At 43.3% G+C, this 21,344-nt stretch overlaps 1 protein-coding gene across 2 annotated transcripts in view; it reads right to left on the bottom strand.

Annotated features, from left to right (window-relative positions):
- Positions 1–6,077: 6,077 nt before the first annotated feature.
- ZSCAN30 (zinc finger and SCAN domain containing 30) overlaps positions 6,078–21,344 on the bottom strand; it is a 35,896-nt gene continuing 20,629 nt past the window's right edge. For both annotated transcript variants that reach the window (XM_050767291.1, XM_050767292.1), the window contains exons 2-4: positions 18,899–19,409; positions 18,471–18,609; positions 6,078–9,397 (exon numbers count right to left, since the gene is read on the bottom strand). In XM_050767291.1, coding sequence (XP_050623248.1) covers positions 8,466–9,397; positions 18,471–18,609; positions 18,899–19,306 — 1,479 coding nt within the window. In that variant the 5' untranslated portion in view covers positions 19,307–19,409 and the 3' untranslated portion in view covers positions 6,078–8,465. The remainder of the gene's footprint in view (positions 9,398–18,470; positions 18,610–18,898; positions 19,410–21,344) is intronic.

Below are 21,344 nucleotides of genomic sequence, written 5' to 3'. Positions count from 1 at the left end.
TGCCCATCTTTGGACTGCTCCTACAAAGAGAAGGGGGGACGAAAATGAGTGTGAAGCAGAGGGGAGTATCCGACAGGTCCGGTCCTGGAAGGGGAAGAAAAGGTTTTATGTTTCGTTTTGGGCTTACACTTAACACTTAACAATAACGGACAGACAGTAATAACGATGAGCATTCGCGAGCGCGTGTCGGACTTCCGACCTGAATCAGACGGGGCAACCAAGGATGGAGGCACTGGGGAACGTCTCCCACCAGTCCCGAGTGGCTGTCTTCTAGCGCGTCCGCCAAGACCGTGCCACTTACAGAACAGACCAATACAGATTACAGATTACGGATTTCGCGAAATTTCAGGGAGACAGACAGAGACAAAGACAGAGACAGTGACAAAGCCGGCTTACCTACAGATTAAGATCCGTTGACTTGGGGGTCTGGTGGGCTTGGGGGAAATCCCGGACGAGCCCCCATTTGTTATGCCCAGACCGTTTATTCCCCGAAGAAGACCACCAGAGTCCAGAGTCAAAGCTAAGCAGCAAGGATCTTTATTACAGGTTCGAACCTGGAACTCTCCCTCGCTCGTGAAACGAGACGGGCAGGAGAGCTCCCCCACTCAGCTCCGAACAATGTTATATAGTCTAAGAAAAGTGGGCATAGAGTTATTATACAAATCAGATATATGATTGGCTAGTGTTTGAACAAGGCGATTTGGCTAACTATGATTGGTTCCTGCCATTTCTGACATTTTGGTTCAAACTTTGAGGCGGGAGAGCAGGTTTATGGCAGCAAGAGTTTATCTTACTTAAACACATCTTGTGACCTTGCCTCAGAACTTACAAAATCTCTGGTATGTGCAAAACAAAATCTCTGGTACATGCAGAAAACCAGGTACTCACAGAACTTACGAAATCTCTGGTATGTGCAAAGATTAGAGAGCAGAACAAGGGTGTAGCGGGTGGGGGGCGGGTACACATCTATCTTTGTGTCCTTTCAGTAGAGACAAAGGAGACACGTTTTATCCGTGGACCCAAAACGCCGGCGCCGGTCATGGACTGGGGAAGGCAGCCTTCCCTTGGTGTTTAATCATTGCAGGGACGCCTCTCTGATTACTCACGCACGTTTTAGAGGTGTCTGACCATGCTGCAGGGATGCCTGCCTTGGTCCTTCACCCTAAGCAGCAAGTCTCACTTTTCTGGGGGAGGCGCAAGCACCCCGACCCCTTCTCTCCCTGTTTCTACCCCTTCTCTGCTTTTCTGGGGGAGGGGCAAGAACCCCAACCTCTTATTTTTGCACCCCCCTCTTATTTTTGCACCCTGACTTCTTATTTTTGTGCCCTCATCTCTTATTTTTGCACCCCAATACCTTATTTCTGCTCCCCGACCCCTTTCCTGCTTTTCTGGAGGGCAAGAACCCCCAAACTGCTTCTCTCTGTGTCTGTCTCTTTTCTCTGGGCTTGCCTCCTTCACCATGGGCAACCTTCCACCCTCCACTCTTCCTTCTTCTCAGTAGCCTGTGTTCTCAAGAATTTAAAACCTCTTCAACTCACACCTGATCTAAAACCTAAATGCCTTATTTTCTTCTACAATGTCGCTTGACCCCAATACAAACTCAACAGTAGTTCCAAATAGCCAGAAAATGGCACTTTCGATTTTTCCATCCTACAAGATCTAAATAATTCTTGTCGTAAAATGGGCAAATAGTCTGAGGTGCCTGACGTCCAGGCATTCTTTTACACATCAGTCCCTCCCTAGTCTCTGTTGCCAATACAACTCGTCCCAAATCTTCCTTCTTTCCCTCCCACCTGTCTCCTCAGTCCCAACCCCAAGCGTCGCTGAGTCTTTCTAATCTTCCTTTCTACCTCTTCCTCTTCCCTCCTTGCCAGGCCGAGCTAGGTCCCAATTTTTCCTCAGACTCTGCTCCCCCACCCTATAACCCTTTTATCACCTCCCCTCCTCACACCCGGTCTGGCTTACAATTTCGTTCCGTGACTAGCCCTTCCCAACCTGCCCAGCAATTTCCTCTTAAAAAAAGCGGCTAGAGCTAAAGGCATAGTAAAGGTTAATGTTCCTTTTTCTTTATTCGACCTCTCCCAAATCAGTTAGCATTTGGGCTCTTTTTCATCAAATATGAAAAACTTAGTCCAGTTCATGGCCTGTTTAGCAGCAACCCTGAGACGCTTCTCAGCCCTAGACCCTGAAAGGTCAGAAGGCCGACTTATTCTCAATATGCATTTTATTTTATTACCCAGTCTGCTCCTGTCATTAAATAAAGCTCCAAAAATTAAATTCCAGCCCTCAAACCCCACAACAAGACTTAACGAACCTCGCCTTCAAGGTGTACAATAATAGAGGCAGTCAAGTAGCAACTTATTTCTGAGTTGCAATTCCTTGCCTCTACTGTGAGACAAACCCCAGCCACATCTCCAGCACACAACTCCAAACGCCTGAACCGCAGCTGCCAGGGGTTCCTCCAGAACCTCCTCCCCAAGGAGCTTGCTACAAATGCTGGAAATCTGGCCACTGGGCCAAGGAATGCCCGCAGCCCGGGATTCCTCCTAAGCCGTGTCCCATCTGTGCGGGACCCCACTGGAAATCGGACTGTTCAACTTGCCCGGTGGCCACTCCCAGAGCCCCTGGAGCTCTGGCCCAAGGCTTTCTGACTGACTCCTTTCCAGACCTTCTCGGCTTAGCGGCTAAAGATTGACGTTGCCTCATCGCCTCAGAAGCCTCCTGGACCATCACAGACACTTTGGGCAACTCTTACAGTGGAGGGTAAGTCTGTCCCCTTTCTTAATCAATACGGAGGCTACCCACTCCACATTACCTTCTTTTCAAGGGCCTGTTTCTCTTGCCTCCATAACTGTTGTAGGTATTGACGGCCAGGCTTCTAAACCTCTAAATTATCTGCTTCCCTGACTATTCCTAGGCTACAGCCACACCTCATTGCTGCCTTTTCCCCCAGTTCAAAGCCTCCTTTGCGTCTTCCTCTTGTATCCCCCCACCTTAACCCACAAGTATAGGACATCTCTACTCCTTCCCTGGCAACCGAACACATGCCCATTACTATCCCATTAAAACCCAATCACCCTTACCCTGCTCAACGCCAATATCCCATCCCACAGCACGCTTTAAAAGGATTAAAGCCTGGGCCGGGTGCGGTGGCTCCAGCCTGTAATACCAGCACTTTGGGAGGCCGAGACGGGCGGATCACGAGGTCAGGAGATCAAGACCATCCTGGCCAACACGGTAAAACCCCATCTCTACTAAAAAATACAAAAAACTAGCCGGGCGAGGTGGCGGGTGCCTGTAGTCCCAGCTACTCAGGAGGCTGAGGCAGGAGAATGGCGTGAACCCGGAAGGCGGAGCTTGCAGTGAGCTGAGATCCAGCCACTGCACTCCAGCCCGGGCGACAGAGCAAGACTCCTTCTTAAAAAAAAAAAAAAAAAAAAAAAAAGATTAAAGCCTGTTATCACTCGCCTGCTACAGCATGGCCTTTTTAAAGTCTGTAAACTCCTCTCACAATTCCCCCATTTTACCTGTCCTAAAACCAGACAAGCCTTACAGGTTAATTCAAGATCTCTGCACCTTATCAACCAAATTGTCTTGCCTATCCACCCCATGGTGCCAAACCCATATACTTTCCTATCCTCAATACCTCCCTCCACAACCCATTATTCTGTTGTGGATCTCAAACATACTTTGTTTACTATTCCCTTACACCCTTCATCCCAGCGTCTCTTCGCTTTTACTTGGACTGACCCTGACACCCATCAGGCTCAGCAAATTACCTAGGCTGTACTGCTGCAAGGCCTCACGGACAGCCCCCATTACTTCAGTCAAGCCCAAATTTCTTCCTCATCTGTTACCTATCTCGGCATAATTCTCATAAATACACACTCTCCCTGCTGATTGTGTCTGGCTAATCTCCCAAACCCCAATCCCTTTTACAAAACAACAACTCCTTTCCTTCCTAGGCATGGTTAGTGCAGACAGAATTCTTACACAAGAGCCGAGACCGTGTCCTGTAGCCTTTCTGTCCGAACGACCTTACTGTTTCAGCCTAGCCCTCATGTCTGGGCGCAGCAGCTGCCACTGCTTTAATACTGTTAGAGGCCCTAAAAATCACAAACTATGCTCAACTCTCTACAGTGATCATAACTTCCAAAATCTATTTTCTTCCCCCAAACATCGCTCAGGACAATGCTTATGCTGATAAGTTAGCTAAAAAAGCAGCTAGCTTTCCAACTTCTATCCCTCATAGCAGTTTTCCTCCTTCACATCGGCCACTCGCACCTACTGCCCTGCTGAAACTTCCACCTATCAATCTCTTCACACACAAGGCAAATGGTTCTTAGACCATTTGGTTCTCCTTCCAGCCTCACAGGCCCATTCTATTCTGTCGTCATTTCATAACCTCTTCCATGTAGGTTACAAGCCGCTAGCCTGCCTCTTAGAACCTCTCATTTCCTTTCCGTCCTAGAAATCTATCCTCAAGGAGATCACTTCTCAGTGTTCCATCTGCTATTCTACTATCCCTCAGGGATTGTTCAGGCCCCCTCCCTTTCCTACACATCAAGCTTGGGGATTTGCCCCTGCCCAGGACTGGTAAATTGACTTTACTCACATGTCCCGAGTCAGAAAACTAAAATATCTCTTAGGCTGGGTAGACACTTTCACTGGATGGATAGAGGCCTTTCCCACAGGGTCTGAGAAGGCCACCGCGGTCATATCAGACATAATTCCTCAGTTTGGCCTTCTTACCTCTATACAGTCTGATAACGGACCAGCCTTTAATAGTCAAATCACCCAAGCAGTTTCTCAGGCTCTTGGTATTCAGTGAAACCTTTATATCTTTTACTGTCCTCAATCTTCAGGAAAGGTAGAATGGACTAATGGTCTTTTAAAAACACACCTCACCAAGCTCAGTCACCAACTTAAAAAGGACTAGACAATACTTTTGCCACTTTCCTTTCTCAGAATTCAGGCCTGTCCTCGGAATGCTACAGGTTACAGCCCATTTGAGCTCCTGTGTGGACACTCCTTTTTATTAAGCCCCAGTCTCATTCCAGACACCAGAACAACTTGAACTGCACCCCAAAAACTTAGAGCCTAAAAACTCACTAACCAAGCAAGTAATTATGCTGAACCCCCTTAGGCTCTCTCTAATTAGATGTCCTAGGTCCTCTCAATTCTTAGTCCTTTAATACCTGTTTTCTCTCCTTCTCTTACCTTGTGTCTTCCGTTTAGTTTTTTAATTCATACAAAACTGCATCCAGGCCATCACCAATCATTCTATACAAGTGTTTCTTCTAACGACCCCACAATATCACCCCTTACCACAAAATCTTCCTTCAGCTTAATCTCTCCCACTCTAGGTTCCCACGCTGCCCCTAATCCCGCTTGAAGCGCCCTGAGAAACATCGCCCATTCTCTCTCCATACCACCCCCCAAAAATTTTTGCCGCCCCATGACTTCAACACTATTTTCTTTTATTTTTCTTATTAATATAAGAAGGCAGGAATGTCAGGCCTCTAAGCCCAAGCCAAGCCATCACATCCCCTGTGACTTGCACTTATATGCCCAGGTGGCCTGAAGTAACTAAAGAATCACAAAAGAAGTGCAAATGCCCTGCCTCCTCTTAACTGATGACATTCCGCCACAAAAGAAGTGAAAATGGCTGGTCCTTGCCTTAAGCGATGACATTATCTTGTGAAATTCCTTTTCCTGGCTCATCCTGGCTCATAAAGCTCCCCCACTGAGCACCTTGTGACCCCACTCCTGCCTGCCAGAGAACAACCCCCCTTTCACTGTAATTTTCCTTTACCTACCCAAATCCTGTAAGACGGCCCCACCCTTATCTCCCTTTGCTGACTCTCTTTTTGGACTCAGCCCGCCTGCACCCACGTGAAATAAACAGCCATGTTGCTCACACAAAACCTGTTTGGTGGTCTCTTCACAAAAAAAACCTGTTTGGTGGTCTCTTCACACGGACGCGCATGACAACCTCTTCCCCATTGTCCTAGCATTATCTCCGTTCATGTTATTGTGTTCCCTATTCCTGAATGAATAATTTCAAAGCAAACTTTTAAAACTCAACTTTTATTACAGTACATCTTGCATTACATTCTAATAATAAACGGCTGAAGTATATACTGAAAGTATAATTTTTGAAATTAGTTACCAAAAATCATTTACTAAACAATAGTTTTACTAAAAATACTAGGATTGGGAAAAATAAACACTAATAGAAAGTACTCCAAAATGTTAACAACGTTTCTATGGGCAATGGGATTGGGGGTGATTTACACTTTCTCATTTTCTGTATTACCAACACTTAATTCGCAATCAGGAGAAAAACCTATTAAATGATATTTAAAACATTAAATCTCTGATTGTCACCTATAGAAAAAGGCAACGCACTATCCATTTGAAGGATCCCTTTAGACTTCTGATCCACCTCATTCAATAACTGCACAACCTCTAGACACAAAAAGGCTGAATTGTCCCCCCAATTTCACCTCCCCTATTACGCACAACAGCAGTGATATAGTTTGGCTCTGTGTCCCCACCCAAATCTCCAATTATAATCCCCAGGTGTTGAGGGAAGGTCCTGGAGGGAGGTGATTGGATCATGGGGGCAGATTTCCCCCTTGCTGTTCTCATGATAGTGAATTCTTATGAGATCTGATTGTTTGATAAGTGCCTGGCATTTCCCCTGCACTCTCTCTCTCGCCACCTTGTGAAGAAGGTGCCTGCTTCCCCTTCGCCTTCCACCATGATTTAAGTGTCCTGAGGCCTCCCCAGCCCTACAGAACTGTGAGTCAATTAAACCTCTTTTGCTTATAAATTACCCAGTCTCAGGTAGTATCTTTATAGCACTGTGAAAATGGACTAATACAAGCAGTGATCACCAATTCTTCTTTAGAAATGACATTATCTAGAAAGATATCTTAGAAGAGGAATCAAACTTTCTCTTAGGTATTAATTGCCCTCAGCAACTGTGGGTTAATTAAAACTGCCAAAATAAAAATTAACAGAGAGAGTTACAGGCAGAGGTTATAGCCCATACAATGGCATGAAGATAAGATAGGATCTGGAGACACCCCTTCATCAGGACTCTTCTCTCCAGCAGGAATTAGTTGTCAGAAAGCCTGGCTCAGAATCCCCATGTGTTGGTTTCGCTCTTCCTACTTAATAATCACTGAGTTAGGGAGCCTATCCTAGGCCCAGAATGACCCATGAGACCCTGAAATGCTCAGAATTAGTGTGGTAAAAGACTCTGGTGCATCTTATGGGAAAAGGTATATATACACACAGGGAAAGAATGCATATCAGACACTAGAGAGACAGTGGGGACTGGAGTGTTTGTGTCCCATGACTCTGGGACTCGGGAAGTGGGGAGCATAAAGGAACGCAGTGATCTGCCTTCCCAGGCTCCACTATTCCCCATTCCCTGCCCCCTCCTCTCCTTACCAGGCTTGCAGATCCTGAGCTATTACACTTGAGGGCAATAAATATTTGTTGAATTACTCCCTCAGATTCCTTTTTTAAAAAATTAGGTCTATGACAATTTCTACAGTAGAGAAGAGTCTTGATGGAGTGTCTCCAGATCCTGTTCTTCTCCCCTGCCCTTGCTACCTTCTACCCAGCTTTACATCTAACTGAGATCCCATCATATCCAGGAAGTCTTTAGTGACTGATTCTCAAGACCAGGTGTAGGTATCCCTGCCATGTACTTTGATGGAAACCCACATTTTTCCTACCAAAGCACTTACCACACTTTACTGTAATTACTGTTTAGTATATATGCATGTCCTATTAGCCCTTAACTCTGGGAGGGCAATGACCATGTCTACCTCAATGCCTAGCACATAGCAGGTGCTCAGTAAACAAGGAGACCTGAATTAACCTCAGCAGGAAGCTCAAGATTGAGAACTGGCAAGGGGACAGAATGAGGCACCATCCCTCGGGTACTATTTAACTGCCTTAGACACTATTTAATCGCATAATTCAGTATTTTCACAACCTCTCAATTCAACATTTCAGATAGCTGAGTAACTCTCAGCACATGCCACCACCTGCCAAAATACAAATGCTCTTGCCAGGCACATTTGCCATCTTATAAGAAGCTCTTTCAGGATCTCTGCCCCAATCCTGGCATTACTGTTAAGGTGCCCAACGGGAATTATATCTGAGGTGGCAGAGAGCGAAGGGGATATTGATGAATCTCATCCAGAAATGGGTTAGGCATTTCAAGGAAATATCTACCATTCTTTTTGGAGAAGACTTGGGTAAAACTTTTCTTCCATTTACACTTCAATAATCATAACAAACATCTTTGTGTGGATGTCTTCTTCTAGTACCAAACTGGGCTGAAAGGACAGAAGTCCTGCTCTCAGGAAACTTTTCTGTGGAGTCTCACCCCTACAGTGAACTCCTTGCATTTCACAATTGTACCACTCTTACCCACAGAGTTAAACTCTGGTGTGTGTTCTCTGATGCTGCATAAGGCCTGACCTATGCCTAAAAGTTTTTCTACATTCACTACATTCATAAGGCTTCTCTCCAGTGTGAATTCTGTGGTGCTGGGTGAGGGCTGAGCTCTGATTGAAGGATTTTCCACATTCATTACACTCATAAGGTTTCTCTCCAGTGTGAATTCTTTGATGTTCAATAAGGATAGAGCTCCTACCAAAAGCCTTACCACACTCAATACATTCATAGCCTTTATCTCCAGTGTGAATTTTCTTATGCTGAATAAGGGCTGAGCTCCGGCTGAAGGCTTTCCCACATTCTCCACATTCATAAGGCTTCTCTCCAGTGTGGATTCTCCGATGCCTGATGAGCTCTGAACTGCCCCTGAAGGCTTTTCCACATTCACAACATTCATAGGGTTTTTCACCACTGTGAATTCTCTGATGTCTAACAAGGTCTGAGCTCAAACTGAAGGCTTTGCCACATTCTTTACATGCATAAGGTCTCTCTCCAGTATGAATTCTCTGATGTCTAATCAGCTTTGAGCTCTGGCAAAAGGCCTTCCCACAGTCAAAGCACTCATAGAGCTTTTCCCCAGTGTGAACTCTCTGTTGTGTAATATCATTTGGATTCATACTGAAACTTCCTTCACTCTCATGAGATTCAAGGACACTGTGTTCTGTGGGGATTCTTCTGTTGAAGGTTGCCAGACTGATATGTCTGTCCTGGGAAGGAAGCTCACTGATTTTGTTCCCTGCAGCATTTCCCTTTTGCTTCTTAGAGTTGTCCAGACCTCCCAAAGCTTCTTCAGCTATCTGTTCGGAAGGTGTTTCTCCAGGAAGTTTTCCTGGAGATATCATGGCAGCTGAGGCTACACATCCAACAATTTCTTGCTTTGCCATCAACACTTTGCCAGCCACCATCTTGCTGTCTAAAAATGTGAATAGAAAGTGCAAGTATCATTTACTTCCCATGACAGAAGAAGGGAAACTGTCGTAGCAGGAACACAAAATAAACCCAATGAAATAGGTATTTACCTGCTAGAAAATAGTTCTCAAAACTAGATTCCCAATCTAGAGTTCAGAGAAGGGACCTAGGGTAGCAAAATATGACACCCTCAGAGAGTAAGGTAAACAAATAAATGAATTAGTATTGGAGAAGAGGGATGGTGAACAAGGAAATACCTTAGTTAGAGGGAATGGTGACAAACAGGAATATGGGTGATAAACCAGGAAGCTGGGAGTCAGTCTTGGGTTAGAGAAGATACGTTTTTAGGTAATGAGATAATCGGGAAAAAAAATTAAAAGGAATGATCAGGATAAAGAAAGATATCTAAGAGTCTTAAATCTGTGGTCTTCTAGCAACATAGGAGAGCAGAAGATATGATTAGGAAATGCTTTGGGAGTTAGCACTGAACAGAGGTAGGTGAGCAGGAACTAGAAAGCATTAAGGTGATTTCAGATTCTGATAGGTTCCAAATGAATCAAATAATTATAAGCAAATGGAGTAAGACACAGACCCAGAGAAAAGAAATACAGGTTCCTGACTCATTCTCAGGTCAGGTGGGAATTTTTTTTACCATTAAAAAAATTTTTCACCTAAATCATTCATGGAATACAAAAGAATCTTATAGTTTTACTTTTTAAAATGTGTATGTGTCAAAGAAGGGGATGGAGACAACTCCTTCCTTGAGCATTTATACATAAAAACATGACTGCCCAGAGCCAAACCTTCTGGCTCTCACAAAACATGCCCCATCTCTAGTAGTCTCCTGTTATGAGTTACTGGAATTCTTTCTGGATAACTACAGTAACTCATAATAGAAGGCTACTAGAGATGGGGCATATTATATCAGCCATCTACTAGTTATATCTAGAGATTTCTAGTAACTAGAAATGGCTGATATAACTTGAATTATTTTATTCTGAAAAATACATCTTCCCAAAAGTCCTCTAAATGTATATGCATTTTACAGATCAGGAAACTGAGGCTCAGAGAAGTTAAGTGAGGCCATAGAATTAATAATTGTTAAGAGTTTGGATTCAAATAAACATTTTCAACATCAAAGCTTGCAATCTTTATGCTACCTGCCTTCCCTATTGGAAGGATGCAGGGCTATAGTTGCACTGAAACAAAATATTACTTAAAAATCATTTAAATTTGGCTTTGGAAAAGCATCATGCTTTTATATAAAAATGAATACCTATTTCTGATATTGTGTTCACACTTCAAACACAACAATAAAGCACCACAGTTGATACCTGATCAAAGCAGAGGGCTGTCTGGCTTCCCGTTTCCCCATTCCTTACCAGAAATTAAACACAGACAACATCACCTCTAAAATTCGTACTGTCCTTGGATTTTAGATAGAAATTTAAATTATTCACGGTTTCATTTATTTAAAAAGAAAACATTTATCAAAAATATACTTGTATACAATAGAAGCATAAAAATTAAAAGTACCAAATAGGTTAAAGTCAGAGACCAGACAACCTAATGAGAAATTTTCTGAAAGTAATAACTAGGTCAAATTATTAAGAGTATCAATTATAGGGTATAAAGTGGCAATATAATTGTGTAGGGACAAAATTAAGGGCAATGAAAATTAGAAAAGCAATGTAACTTATGGTATTTAAATATATCTTCAAATTCTATAACTACATGAAGTCAAATTATGAGACCAGAGAAAAACTTTGCCCTCAGATGTATACATCAGGAAGACATCAAGATTTTTATTTGTTCAACTATACATTTATTATTATATTTAAAAAATTGGAATAAATAACTAACTAGAGTAATTCTTAGAAAACACAAATAGAGATTACAAGTAGAGGCTGGGCACGGTGGCTCACACCTGTAATCCCAGTACTTTTGGAGGCTGAGACAGGCAGATCACTTGAGGCCAGGGGAGTTCAAAACCAACCTGGTCAACATGGCAAAACCCCGTCTCTACTAAAAATATAAAAAATTAGCCAGGCATGGTGGTGCACGCCTGTAACCCAGCTACTTGGGAGGCTGAGGCACGAAAATCACTTGAACCAGGGACATGGAGGTTGCAGTGAACCAAGATCACACCACTGCACGACAGAACAAGACTGTCTCAAAAAGAAAACCAAAAAAAAGATTACAATAAGAAATGGTCACTTGATTATTTAGAAATACTTGCATAGAGATAACCCAATTAATATTACCCAAGAATGAAAACTAATTCGTAATCAGGTCCAAGTCTGGAGGCTGGAGGGTGGGGTACAGATTTACAGGAGGCTGTTTGGAGGAGAAATAAGGCATAGGTATCTCTGTTAGAAGAGCTATTCTGTTTTTGTTGTTGTTGTTTGTTTGTTTGTTTTTGAAACAGTCTTGCTCTGTCACTCAGGCTGGAGTTTAGTGGTACAATTATCAGTCACTGCAGCCTTGAAATCCTGGACTCAAGGGGTCCTCCCACCTCAGTCTCCCCAGTAACTAAGAGTACAGGTGCGCATCATTGCATCCAGTTAATTTTTAAATTTTTTTTGTAGACACGGGATCTTGCCATGTTCCCCAGACTGGTCTTGAACTCCTGGGCTCAAGCAAGCCTCCTGCCTCAGCCTCCCAAATTGCTGGGACTACAGGTACGAGCCACTACACCCAGCTAGCTTTTCTGTTTAACACACCTCCTGTTTTTCCTACTTGTTCTCTGGGGTGGCTCCTCAGTGAGTTCTGCCAGCTCAGCAGTTCAGTGAGCAATTCCATCCTGTTTAGTTTAAAATCCTTTTAACTAGGGATGTGGCCTTCAGTTGCATATTGACAAGTATGCTTTTAGCCTTAATGCTATGTCAGTGATGCTCCACTGCCCACCCAGTTCCCCTTTACCAATATGATGCCTCCTTCCCTCAGCCACTGTGAATGTTGGCTCCTCCAATGATGTGAATGTCTGTGTCTCCCCAAAATTCATATGTTGAAGTCCTAACCCCCAAGGTGATGGTATTAGGAAGTGCGGCCATTTGGAAGGTGACTAGGTCATGAGAGCTTAGTGACCTTATAAAATAGCCCATAGGGTGCTCATTTGCCCCTTCCACCGCGTGAGGACACAGTGAAAAGGTGCCATCTATGAGAAAGTGGGACCTCACCAAATACCAAAGCTGCTAGGATCTTGAACTTCTCAGCCTCCAGAACTGTGAGAAGTAAATCCGTGTTGTTTACAAGCCACTCAGTTGATAGTATTTTGTTATAGCAGTCCTAACTGATTAAGACAGTTCCTAACTATACAGAGGTGCCTCCTTCTGTGGAGAATTACCCTGGCTGATGAGAGCCACTTGGCCCAGGAAGTAACTTCCACCCTCATTGCCCCATCTCTGCCTCAAGAAGAGACAACTCTGCAGTGCAATTATGCTTCAGTGGCCCATGAAATGCTCCAAGAATTAGACCAAGGCTAGACTGTAACTGAGACCACATCACTGCTTGCTCTTTTCCCTTCCTAATCCTGCTTTTCTCCCTCTATTACAGATTTTTCCTGAAGAACACATCCTCAATAAAGCACCGGCATCCAAATCTCCATCTCAGGCTCTACTTCTGGCAAGGCATACTATGAGGCTAGTGAAGCACCTACAAGAAACTTATAACTCAAGGTTGTAAAAATGGTATGGTGACTCTTACAATCATATCACAGTGGGACCCTCCAGCAATTTAACCCTCATGACCTAGGTGAAAGCTGTAAAAGGATCCACGTTAATTCTTCAGAGGCAGGGCTAAGACTTTCAAGACTGAAAAGAGACTAGCATAAGCAGACTTAACAGGAACCCAGTCAAGGCCATTCATGGCCATGGGACCATGCATAAATGGAGAATGAGTAAATTTCGCTAAGTCTAAGGACATCGGAAAGATAGAACCACTATTACTGATAAGGTGACTGAATCAACAACATACTGCCACTATGAAGTAATAAGCAAATAAAAAGTTAAAAAATGTAACAGATAACAGCTGGAGGGTGAATATATTTTAAATCAATCAGATCCTCATTAGAGTATTTTATTTTGTCTTGATCCCAAAACTTCAGATGAATGTGGAGAAACTGAAGCATTTACAGAGAAAAATGGCAAGATATCCAGACAGACAAAACAAGATGGGATCAGAGGGAGTGAGAGGCTTAGTTAAAACAAGGTCAGGGGGCTGCACACGGTGGCTCATGCCTGTAATCCCAGGACTTTGGGAGGCCAAGGCAGGTGGATAACAAGGTCAGGAGTTCGAGAACAGTCTGACCAATATGGTGAAACCCCATCTCTACTAAAAATACAAAAATTAGCCAGGCATGGTGGCAGGCACCTGCAGTCCCAGCTACTAGGGAGGCTGAGGCCAGAGAATCGCCTGAACCCAGGAGGTGGAGGTTGCAGTGAGCCGAGATTGCGCCACTGCACTCTAGCCTGGATGACAGAGCAAGACTCCGTCTCAAAAAAAAAAAAAAAGGTCAAAGTGCACTGCATTCAAGTACAGATTGTGTTTTATGAGGACTCTGTAAACTAAAGAAAGTGGATTATGAATAAATTAAAGCTGGGAGTATTTCATATGGACATAAGAACTTCAATATGTTTGCTAGGGCTTCCATAACAAAATACCACAGAATGGGTGGTAAACAATAGAAATCTCTTTTTTCACAATTCTAGAGGCTAGAAGTCCAAGATCAATGTGTCAGCAGGTTTGGTTTCTTCTCTCTCCTTGGCTTGCAGATGATGACCACCTTCTTCTTTTTTTGTTGTTGTTGAGACAGTCTCACTCTGTCACCCAGGTTGGAGTGCAGTGGCGCAATCTCAGCTCACTGTAACCTCCACCTTCCAGGCTCAGGTGATCCTCCTGTCTCAGCCTCCCAAGTAGCTGGGACTACAGGCATGCACTACCATGCCCGGCTAATTTTTGTGTTTTTAATAAAGACAGGGTTTCACAGTGGTCTCCAACTCCTGACCTCAAGTAATGTGCCTGCCTCAACCTCCTGAAGTGCTGGGATTACAGGCATAAGCCACCGCACCTGGCCACAGATGGCCACTTTCTTGCTAGGTCCTCACAAGGTCATCCCTTGATCTGTGTTGTGTCCTAATCTCCTCTTAAGGACATCAATAATTTTGGATTAAGGCCAACCCTAATGACTCCATTTTAACCTTTATAAAGACCCTATCTCTAAAAAAATGCAGTCATACTCTAAGGTTCTGGCTGGGGGTTAGAGCTTCAACATACGAATTTTGGAGGGACACAACTCATCCCATAACAAACACCAATATGAAAAAGCCCAAGAAGCACTTACCACAGTCTCTGTTCCTTAAGATCTTAAAAAAAGAAGGTAAAAATAATCTACCTAAATGATTTCGACATTTACCTGATTTAAGGCAGGGGACTTGATGAGATGAATTTTCTTTTTTAAAAATTTAAGTTCCGGGATACATGTGTAGGATGTGCAGGTTTGTTACATAGGTAAACATGTGCCATGGTGGTTTGCTGCACCTATCAACCCATCACCTAGGTATTAAGCCCCACATGCATTAGATATTTATCCTGATGCTTTCTCTCCCACCCCCCAGGCCCCAGTGTGTGTTGTTCCCCTCCGTTCCCATGTGTTCTCATTGTTCAGCTCCCACTTATAAGTGAGAACACGTGGTGTTTGGTTTTCTGTTCCTGTGTTAGTTTGCTGAGGATAATGGCTTCAGGCTCCATCTATGTCCCTGCAAAAGACATGATCTCATTCCTGTTTATGGCTGCACAGTATTCAATGGCGTATACATACCACATTTTCTTTATCCAGTCTATCACTAGTGGCATTTGAGTTGACTCCATGTCTTTGCTATTGTGAGTAGGGCTGCAATGAACATATGTATGCATGTATCTTTATAATAGGATAATTTATATTCCTTTGAGTATATACCCAGTAATGGGATTGCTGGGTCAAATGGTATTTCTGGTTCTAGGTCTTTGAGGAATTGCCACACTGTCTTCCACAATGGTTGAACTAATTTACATTCCCACCAACACTGTAAAAGTGTTCCTACTTCTCCACAGCATTGCCAGCATCTGTTGTTTCTTGACTTTTTAACAATCGCCATTCTGACTGATGTGAGATTGTTTCTCATTGTGGTCTTGATCTGCATTTCTCTAATGATCAGTGATGTTGAGCTATTTTGTATATTTTTTGGTGTATAAATGTCTTCTTTTGAGGTCTCTGTTCATGTCCTTTGCCCACTTTTTAATGGGGTTTTTTCTTGTAAATTTGTTTAAGTTTCTTATAGATTCTGGATATTAGACCTTTGTCAGATGGACAGATTGCAAAAATTTTCTCCCATTCATAGGTTGTCTCTTCACTTTGATAATAGTTTATTTTGCTGTGCAGAAGTTCTTTAGTATAATTACATTCCATTTGTCAATTTTTGCTTCTGTTGCAATTGCTTTTGACACTTTCATCATGAAATCTTTGCCCATGCCTACGTCCTGAATGGTATTGCCTAGATTTTTTTCTAGGGATTTTATAGTTTTGGGTTTTACGTTTAAGTCTTTAGTCCATGTTAATTTTTCTATAAGGTGTAAAGGAGGGATCCAGTTTCAATTTTCTGCATATGGCTAGCCAGTTTTCCCAGCACCATTTATCAAATAGGTAATCCTTTCCCCATTGCTTGTTTTTGTCAGGTTTGTCAAATATCAAATGGTTGTAGATGTGCTGTCTTATTTCTCAGACCTCTATTCTGTTCCATTGGTCTATGTGTCTGTTTTTGTACCAGTACCATGCTGTTTGGGTTATAGTAGCCTTGTAGTACAGATTGAAGGCAGGTGGCATGATGCCTCCAGTTTTGTTCTTTTTGCTTAGGATTGTCTTGGCTATAAGGGCTCTTTTTTTTTTTCTTTGTTCCATATGAATTTTAAAGTATTTTTTTTTCTAATTCTGTGAAGAATGTCAATGGTAGTTTAATGGGAATAGCACTGAATCTATAAATAACTTTGGGCAGTATGGCCATTTTCATGATATTGATTCTTCCCATCCATGAGCATGGAATGTTTCTCCATTTGTGTCCTCTCTGATTTCCTTGAGCAGCAGTCTGTAGTTCTTCTTGAAGAGGCCCTTCACTTCCCTTGTTAGCTGTATTCCTAGGTATTTTATTCTCTTTGTAGCAATTGTGAATGGGAGTTAATCATGATTTGGCTCTCTGGTTGTCTACTGTTGTACAGGTGTGCAGTACAGACATAGAGATATAGGAATATCTGTATATAAGAATGCTTGTGATTTTTGCACATTAATTTTGTATCCTGAGACTTTGCTGCAATTGCTTCTTGGTTTGAGAAGCTTTGGGGCTGAGATGATAGGGTTTTCTAGACATAGGATCATGTCATCTGCAAACAGAGACAGCTTGATTTCCTTGCGATGAATTTTCAAAACCCGTTTTAATGTAGCACCTGCTTGGTGCAGAAGATACTTAAGAGGGCCTGCTTGGCTAATGGTAGTATCAGGGTATGATGCCTGGGGAAGGTTGGGAGGGAGTTTCCCAGAAGAATTCAATGGATGGATGGTATGGATTCCTTTGGTGAACTGCTGAGGTCCAGTGTCTGGCCCTTGGGCTTATGTCCTCATATACCTAATTATATCATCATACAAAAAATAGATTTATCTCTTGGGGTAGACTCTCATTAACTAAGCCCGTGAAACTCAGTAATAAAAACAGAATGAGAATTAATGAGTAATGTAACCATCACATGGACCAGACTGAACAAATGCATTTTCTTATTACAGCTAAGCTTCATGGGATTAATAAGATTGCTTGGTGAAGATGAAATCAGAAGGGTAGTCAGATGTAACAAAAGATTAATGAGAACAAGCTGGTATGCCTGATATATCTGCTGCCCATAAGGATGATTTTGCCAATAACATAATCAAAGTCCTTTCAGTTCTAATCCCTGGCATCTGTGACAGCTATCAATTTATTGCCTCAGTTTCAAATCTACCCTTCATTGCCCTGTCTGTGATACTGGAATATTTGCCAGCTGGCATGATGTGAGCTTTATCAATAAAGGAGGTTGCAGAGGAACTGGAAGAAAGGGCTTTTCTTCCTGGTTCTGGCATGTTCTTTGTGTTTGTTTCTGTAGCACATGGGACACCCAGCAGTGCACACCCCAGTGAGTTCCAAAGGTCCCATCCCTATGGGTAGCTTCCTAGCAAGTTCTGTACCAGGTCAGCTCCCCATGGGGAGCTTCTACCACTGCAGAGTGTGGCTCCTCAGTGAGTTCCGCTAGCTCAGCACTGCAGTAGCATCTCCATTCAGTGGGCTGTGGCTGTGCCCTCTCCAGCCTGGATCTCAGACCCAGCAGGAAGGGGGAAGTTGTGGCACCTGCCTGCAGATTTGTTCTTACCTTGGATGTTCTGCCTCAGCCCTAGAGACACTCTATATCTGTTATTCCTGTATTCTTTTGAGTTTGACTTTTTGTTATAACACTTAGTAGTTAACAATTCTTAATATTAAACTTTCCCTGTTCAAGTAATTATGTGGTTTCTATTACTGATAAAGTATTCATCTCCATCTTAGGGACTGTCTTGCCAATGAAACCAAAATTAAATAACAGAATACTGAGCTTTGAATATTATGGATATTTAGCCAGGCATGGTGGTGTACAACTGTAGTCCTAGCTACACTGGAGGCTGAGGCAGGAGGATCACTTGAACCCAGGGGTTCAAGGCTGCTGCAGTGAGCTGTGGTTGTACCACTGCACTCTAGCCTGGGTGACAGAGTGAGATCCCATCTTAAAAAAAAAAAAAAAGAAAAAGAAAAAAATAATTCTGGGTATTAGAGAATTTTACTAAAGACTTTAATTCTTAACCCAAAGTTATAAATGATACTGGAATTTCAGATTCTAGGCAGAGCCTAAGGAAGAATATTTCTAGGCAAAGAAGGCTTTCCACAATACTTAGTGATAGCCACAAGTGGCTGTCATTAAGAAAATGAACCGTGCCACAGATGATAGCTCTCACCTCCATCATCAACCCCAAATGGACTGGGGCTTCTCACCTCTCTCCTGGAAAGCCTGGGACTCCTGAGTCTCACTCTTGCACTGGTTCTCTAAGGGCTGCACCGGGCTATTCAGAGACTTCACTGCTCCTGTGGATGTCATTTCCTGCCAGAACATTTCTTGGTCATGAGTTGTGTCCTAGGAGTAATCAAGTACCAGCACTATCATTCTGAGCATACACAAGCAGAAAACTCCTAGATCAACAGTGCAGGACAGGAAGAATCAAAAACGCATTCAAATGATTAGAGAGAAAAAAACAGGACTTAAGAGCCCTAGTGACTGGAACCCAATGAGTGAATAATTAATAACCCAAAAGAAAGAAACTGTATAATTCTCTGAGAGCCGAGTCAATGCCCCAGTCATAATTAGGGCTTCCCCATTAACTTACAATAGATCAAACAAACAAACAAAAATGTCTACTTCTTACCTGTTGCCTTGGCTCCTCCAGTTCTTTTCCCAGCTCCTCCAGCATGATTACAGCTTCCTCTCCATTCTCTGGCCGATGCTCTCGCACCCAAGCTTGCAGCTCCTCAGGAAGGATGGCCAGGAACTGCTCCAACACCAGCAGCTCCAGGATCTGCTCCTTGGAGTGCACCTCCGGCCTCAACCACTGACAGCAAAGCTCTCGCAGCCGGCTCAGAGCCTCTCGAGGGCCAGTGGAGTCAGAGTAACTAAACTGCCTGAACTTCTGCCGGAATACCTCTTGGCTCCAGGGGTTTCCCTCAAGGCCAAAGTCCTGGCCCAAAACATAATTTTCTTCTTCAACCTTGACAATTAGAAGTCCTTCCTGTTCTTCTGGAGCATGGTAGGCCAAGACTGTGGCCTCTCCTGACATTCTGGGCAGAGATAGTCTGAAAAGGCTGCCCAGGTGAGGCAGGGAGGAGATGGAGATTTGCGTCCGAGAGATTCCTTCTGAATTCCAACTCCTCAGGATGCTCCTGAGGGTAGACAATGGTCACGTTACACAGGGAAAATAGGTACTTGGAATATAAACACAGGTTTTTGAAGCCCAGTTGCCAGGGAGCATAGTGCTGTAAAGAAAACTGATTAGGCCGGGCGCGGTGGCTCAAGCCTGTAATCCCAGCACTTAGGGAGGCCGAGACGGGCGGATCACGAGGTCAGGAGATCGAGACCGTCCTGGATAACACGGTGAAACCCCGTCTCTACTAAAAAATACAAAAAACTAGCCGGGCGAGGTGGTGGGCGCCTGTAGTCCCAGCTACTCGGGAGGCTGAGGCAGGAGAATGGCGTGAACCCGGGAGGCGGAGCTTGCAGTGAGCTGAGATCCGGCCACTGCACTCCAGCCTGGGCGACAGAGCGAGACTCCGTCTCAAAAAAAAAAGAAAACTGATTAACAGGGCACTTCCACATAAATGATACATTTAGAGATGACTCAGGATTTTTTCAGGATATGAAAGAAAAATGTTAGTATGGCCAAAATCAATTTGGCCTTTAGTAATACTATTAGGAACAACATTAGGGATAATAAAATAGTGCTTGTAGATTATAGAAAGCAAGAAAACCACTACAGTATATGGTTACATCTCAGAAATAACCACCATTTTATTAAGCACTAGCTGGATACTTAACATAAATTTTATATGCTTTCCCTAACAACTCTATAAGGACAATCAAAATTATGCCGATTTTCCTAACGAGGCTACTGAGTCATAAGTTGACCAAAGACAGCCAGCCAGTGAGCAGCAGAAGTGGGCTCTGCAACCAAAGTTTTTAGCTCTTTCTATTATGCTATGGGGCATCCCAAAAGAAGGGAACTCACACTCAATAAACACCTACTATGGGCCAAGCACTTTACAAATACTATTTTACTGGAGCTTGACAATAACACCATGAGGTATTATCACCTCAATTTTACAAATGAGGAAACCAAGGTTCTTAAAAGCCAAGTTTTGTCCAAGACTACAAACTGGTAAATAGCAAAATCAAGACATGAACCCAGGTTGCTCAGCTCTACAGTACTTGCTCTTTTTACTTCTTTTTATTACAGAATGGGTTGATGCCCAGGACAATCTTGGTTGACACTAAATTATAAATGATGGCAAAAATGTTAGGAAGGCATCATGGAGAATGGGCAAGGTGAATGTAGAAACAAGGAAAAATTATTCTTGACTTTTAAGTCACAAGGTTCTGAAACAGTACAAAGAAAAATGTATTATTTCAACAAATACTTCAGCATTTACTGTGTGCTAGATAGTGTACTAAAGAGCAGTCTCAGAATCAAAAGATCTGTACCAAAGGACTCTTAGTTTATTATGGGAAAACAACAGGTAAACACAGTGATAAATCCAAGGACGGAGTGAAGTAGGCAAGGTAGCAAAAGGGAAAAATGACTGACCAAGACCAAGGAGAGAGGGATGGGAAGACCTAGAAAGAGATGCCTGGAGGAGACATCTCCCAGAGTTTGAGTGAGCTGAGTGAGATGGAGAGGAAGGTCACTCAGGCAAAGAGAAAACAGGTATGAGAGAATGTGGCCCACTGAGGAAACTGAAGGTAGTTTGGGGAGACCAGACTAATGGTTGTCATTTCTGACTGCTGCTCAAAATCAGCCATGAATCATGAACCTCAAAGCAGACTTCCTGAGTCAGAATCTCCATGGGTCAGGGCCCTGCGCCAGACCCTGGGGTATAGTTAATGAATGGTGAAAGAGGAGGTCTGAGAGGTTGTACTACAGAGTTTGCATTTGATCCGCATGGCCACAGTGATGGCTGGAAGGTCTGTGTGCTCACCCAGAGAGTGGTGTGGAGAAGACATGGGAAGGTGTTTGTTGCAACCATTCAGGAGACAGACAGTGAGAGACTGAGCCACGGGAGGCAAAAGACAAAAAGATGGGAGATTTGACAGGACTTGACACA

This window comes from Macaca thibetana, chromosome 18, assembly GCF_024542745.1.
Source record: "Macaca thibetana thibetana isolate TM-01 chromosome 18, ASM2454274v1, whole genome shotgun sequence".
NCBI lineage: Eukaryota > Metazoa > Chordata > Mammalia > Primates > Cercopithecidae > Macaca > Macaca thibetana.
The sequence above is the reverse complement of the archived record's forward strand: the minus strand, read 5'-3'. Positions and strand labels throughout refer to the sequence as shown.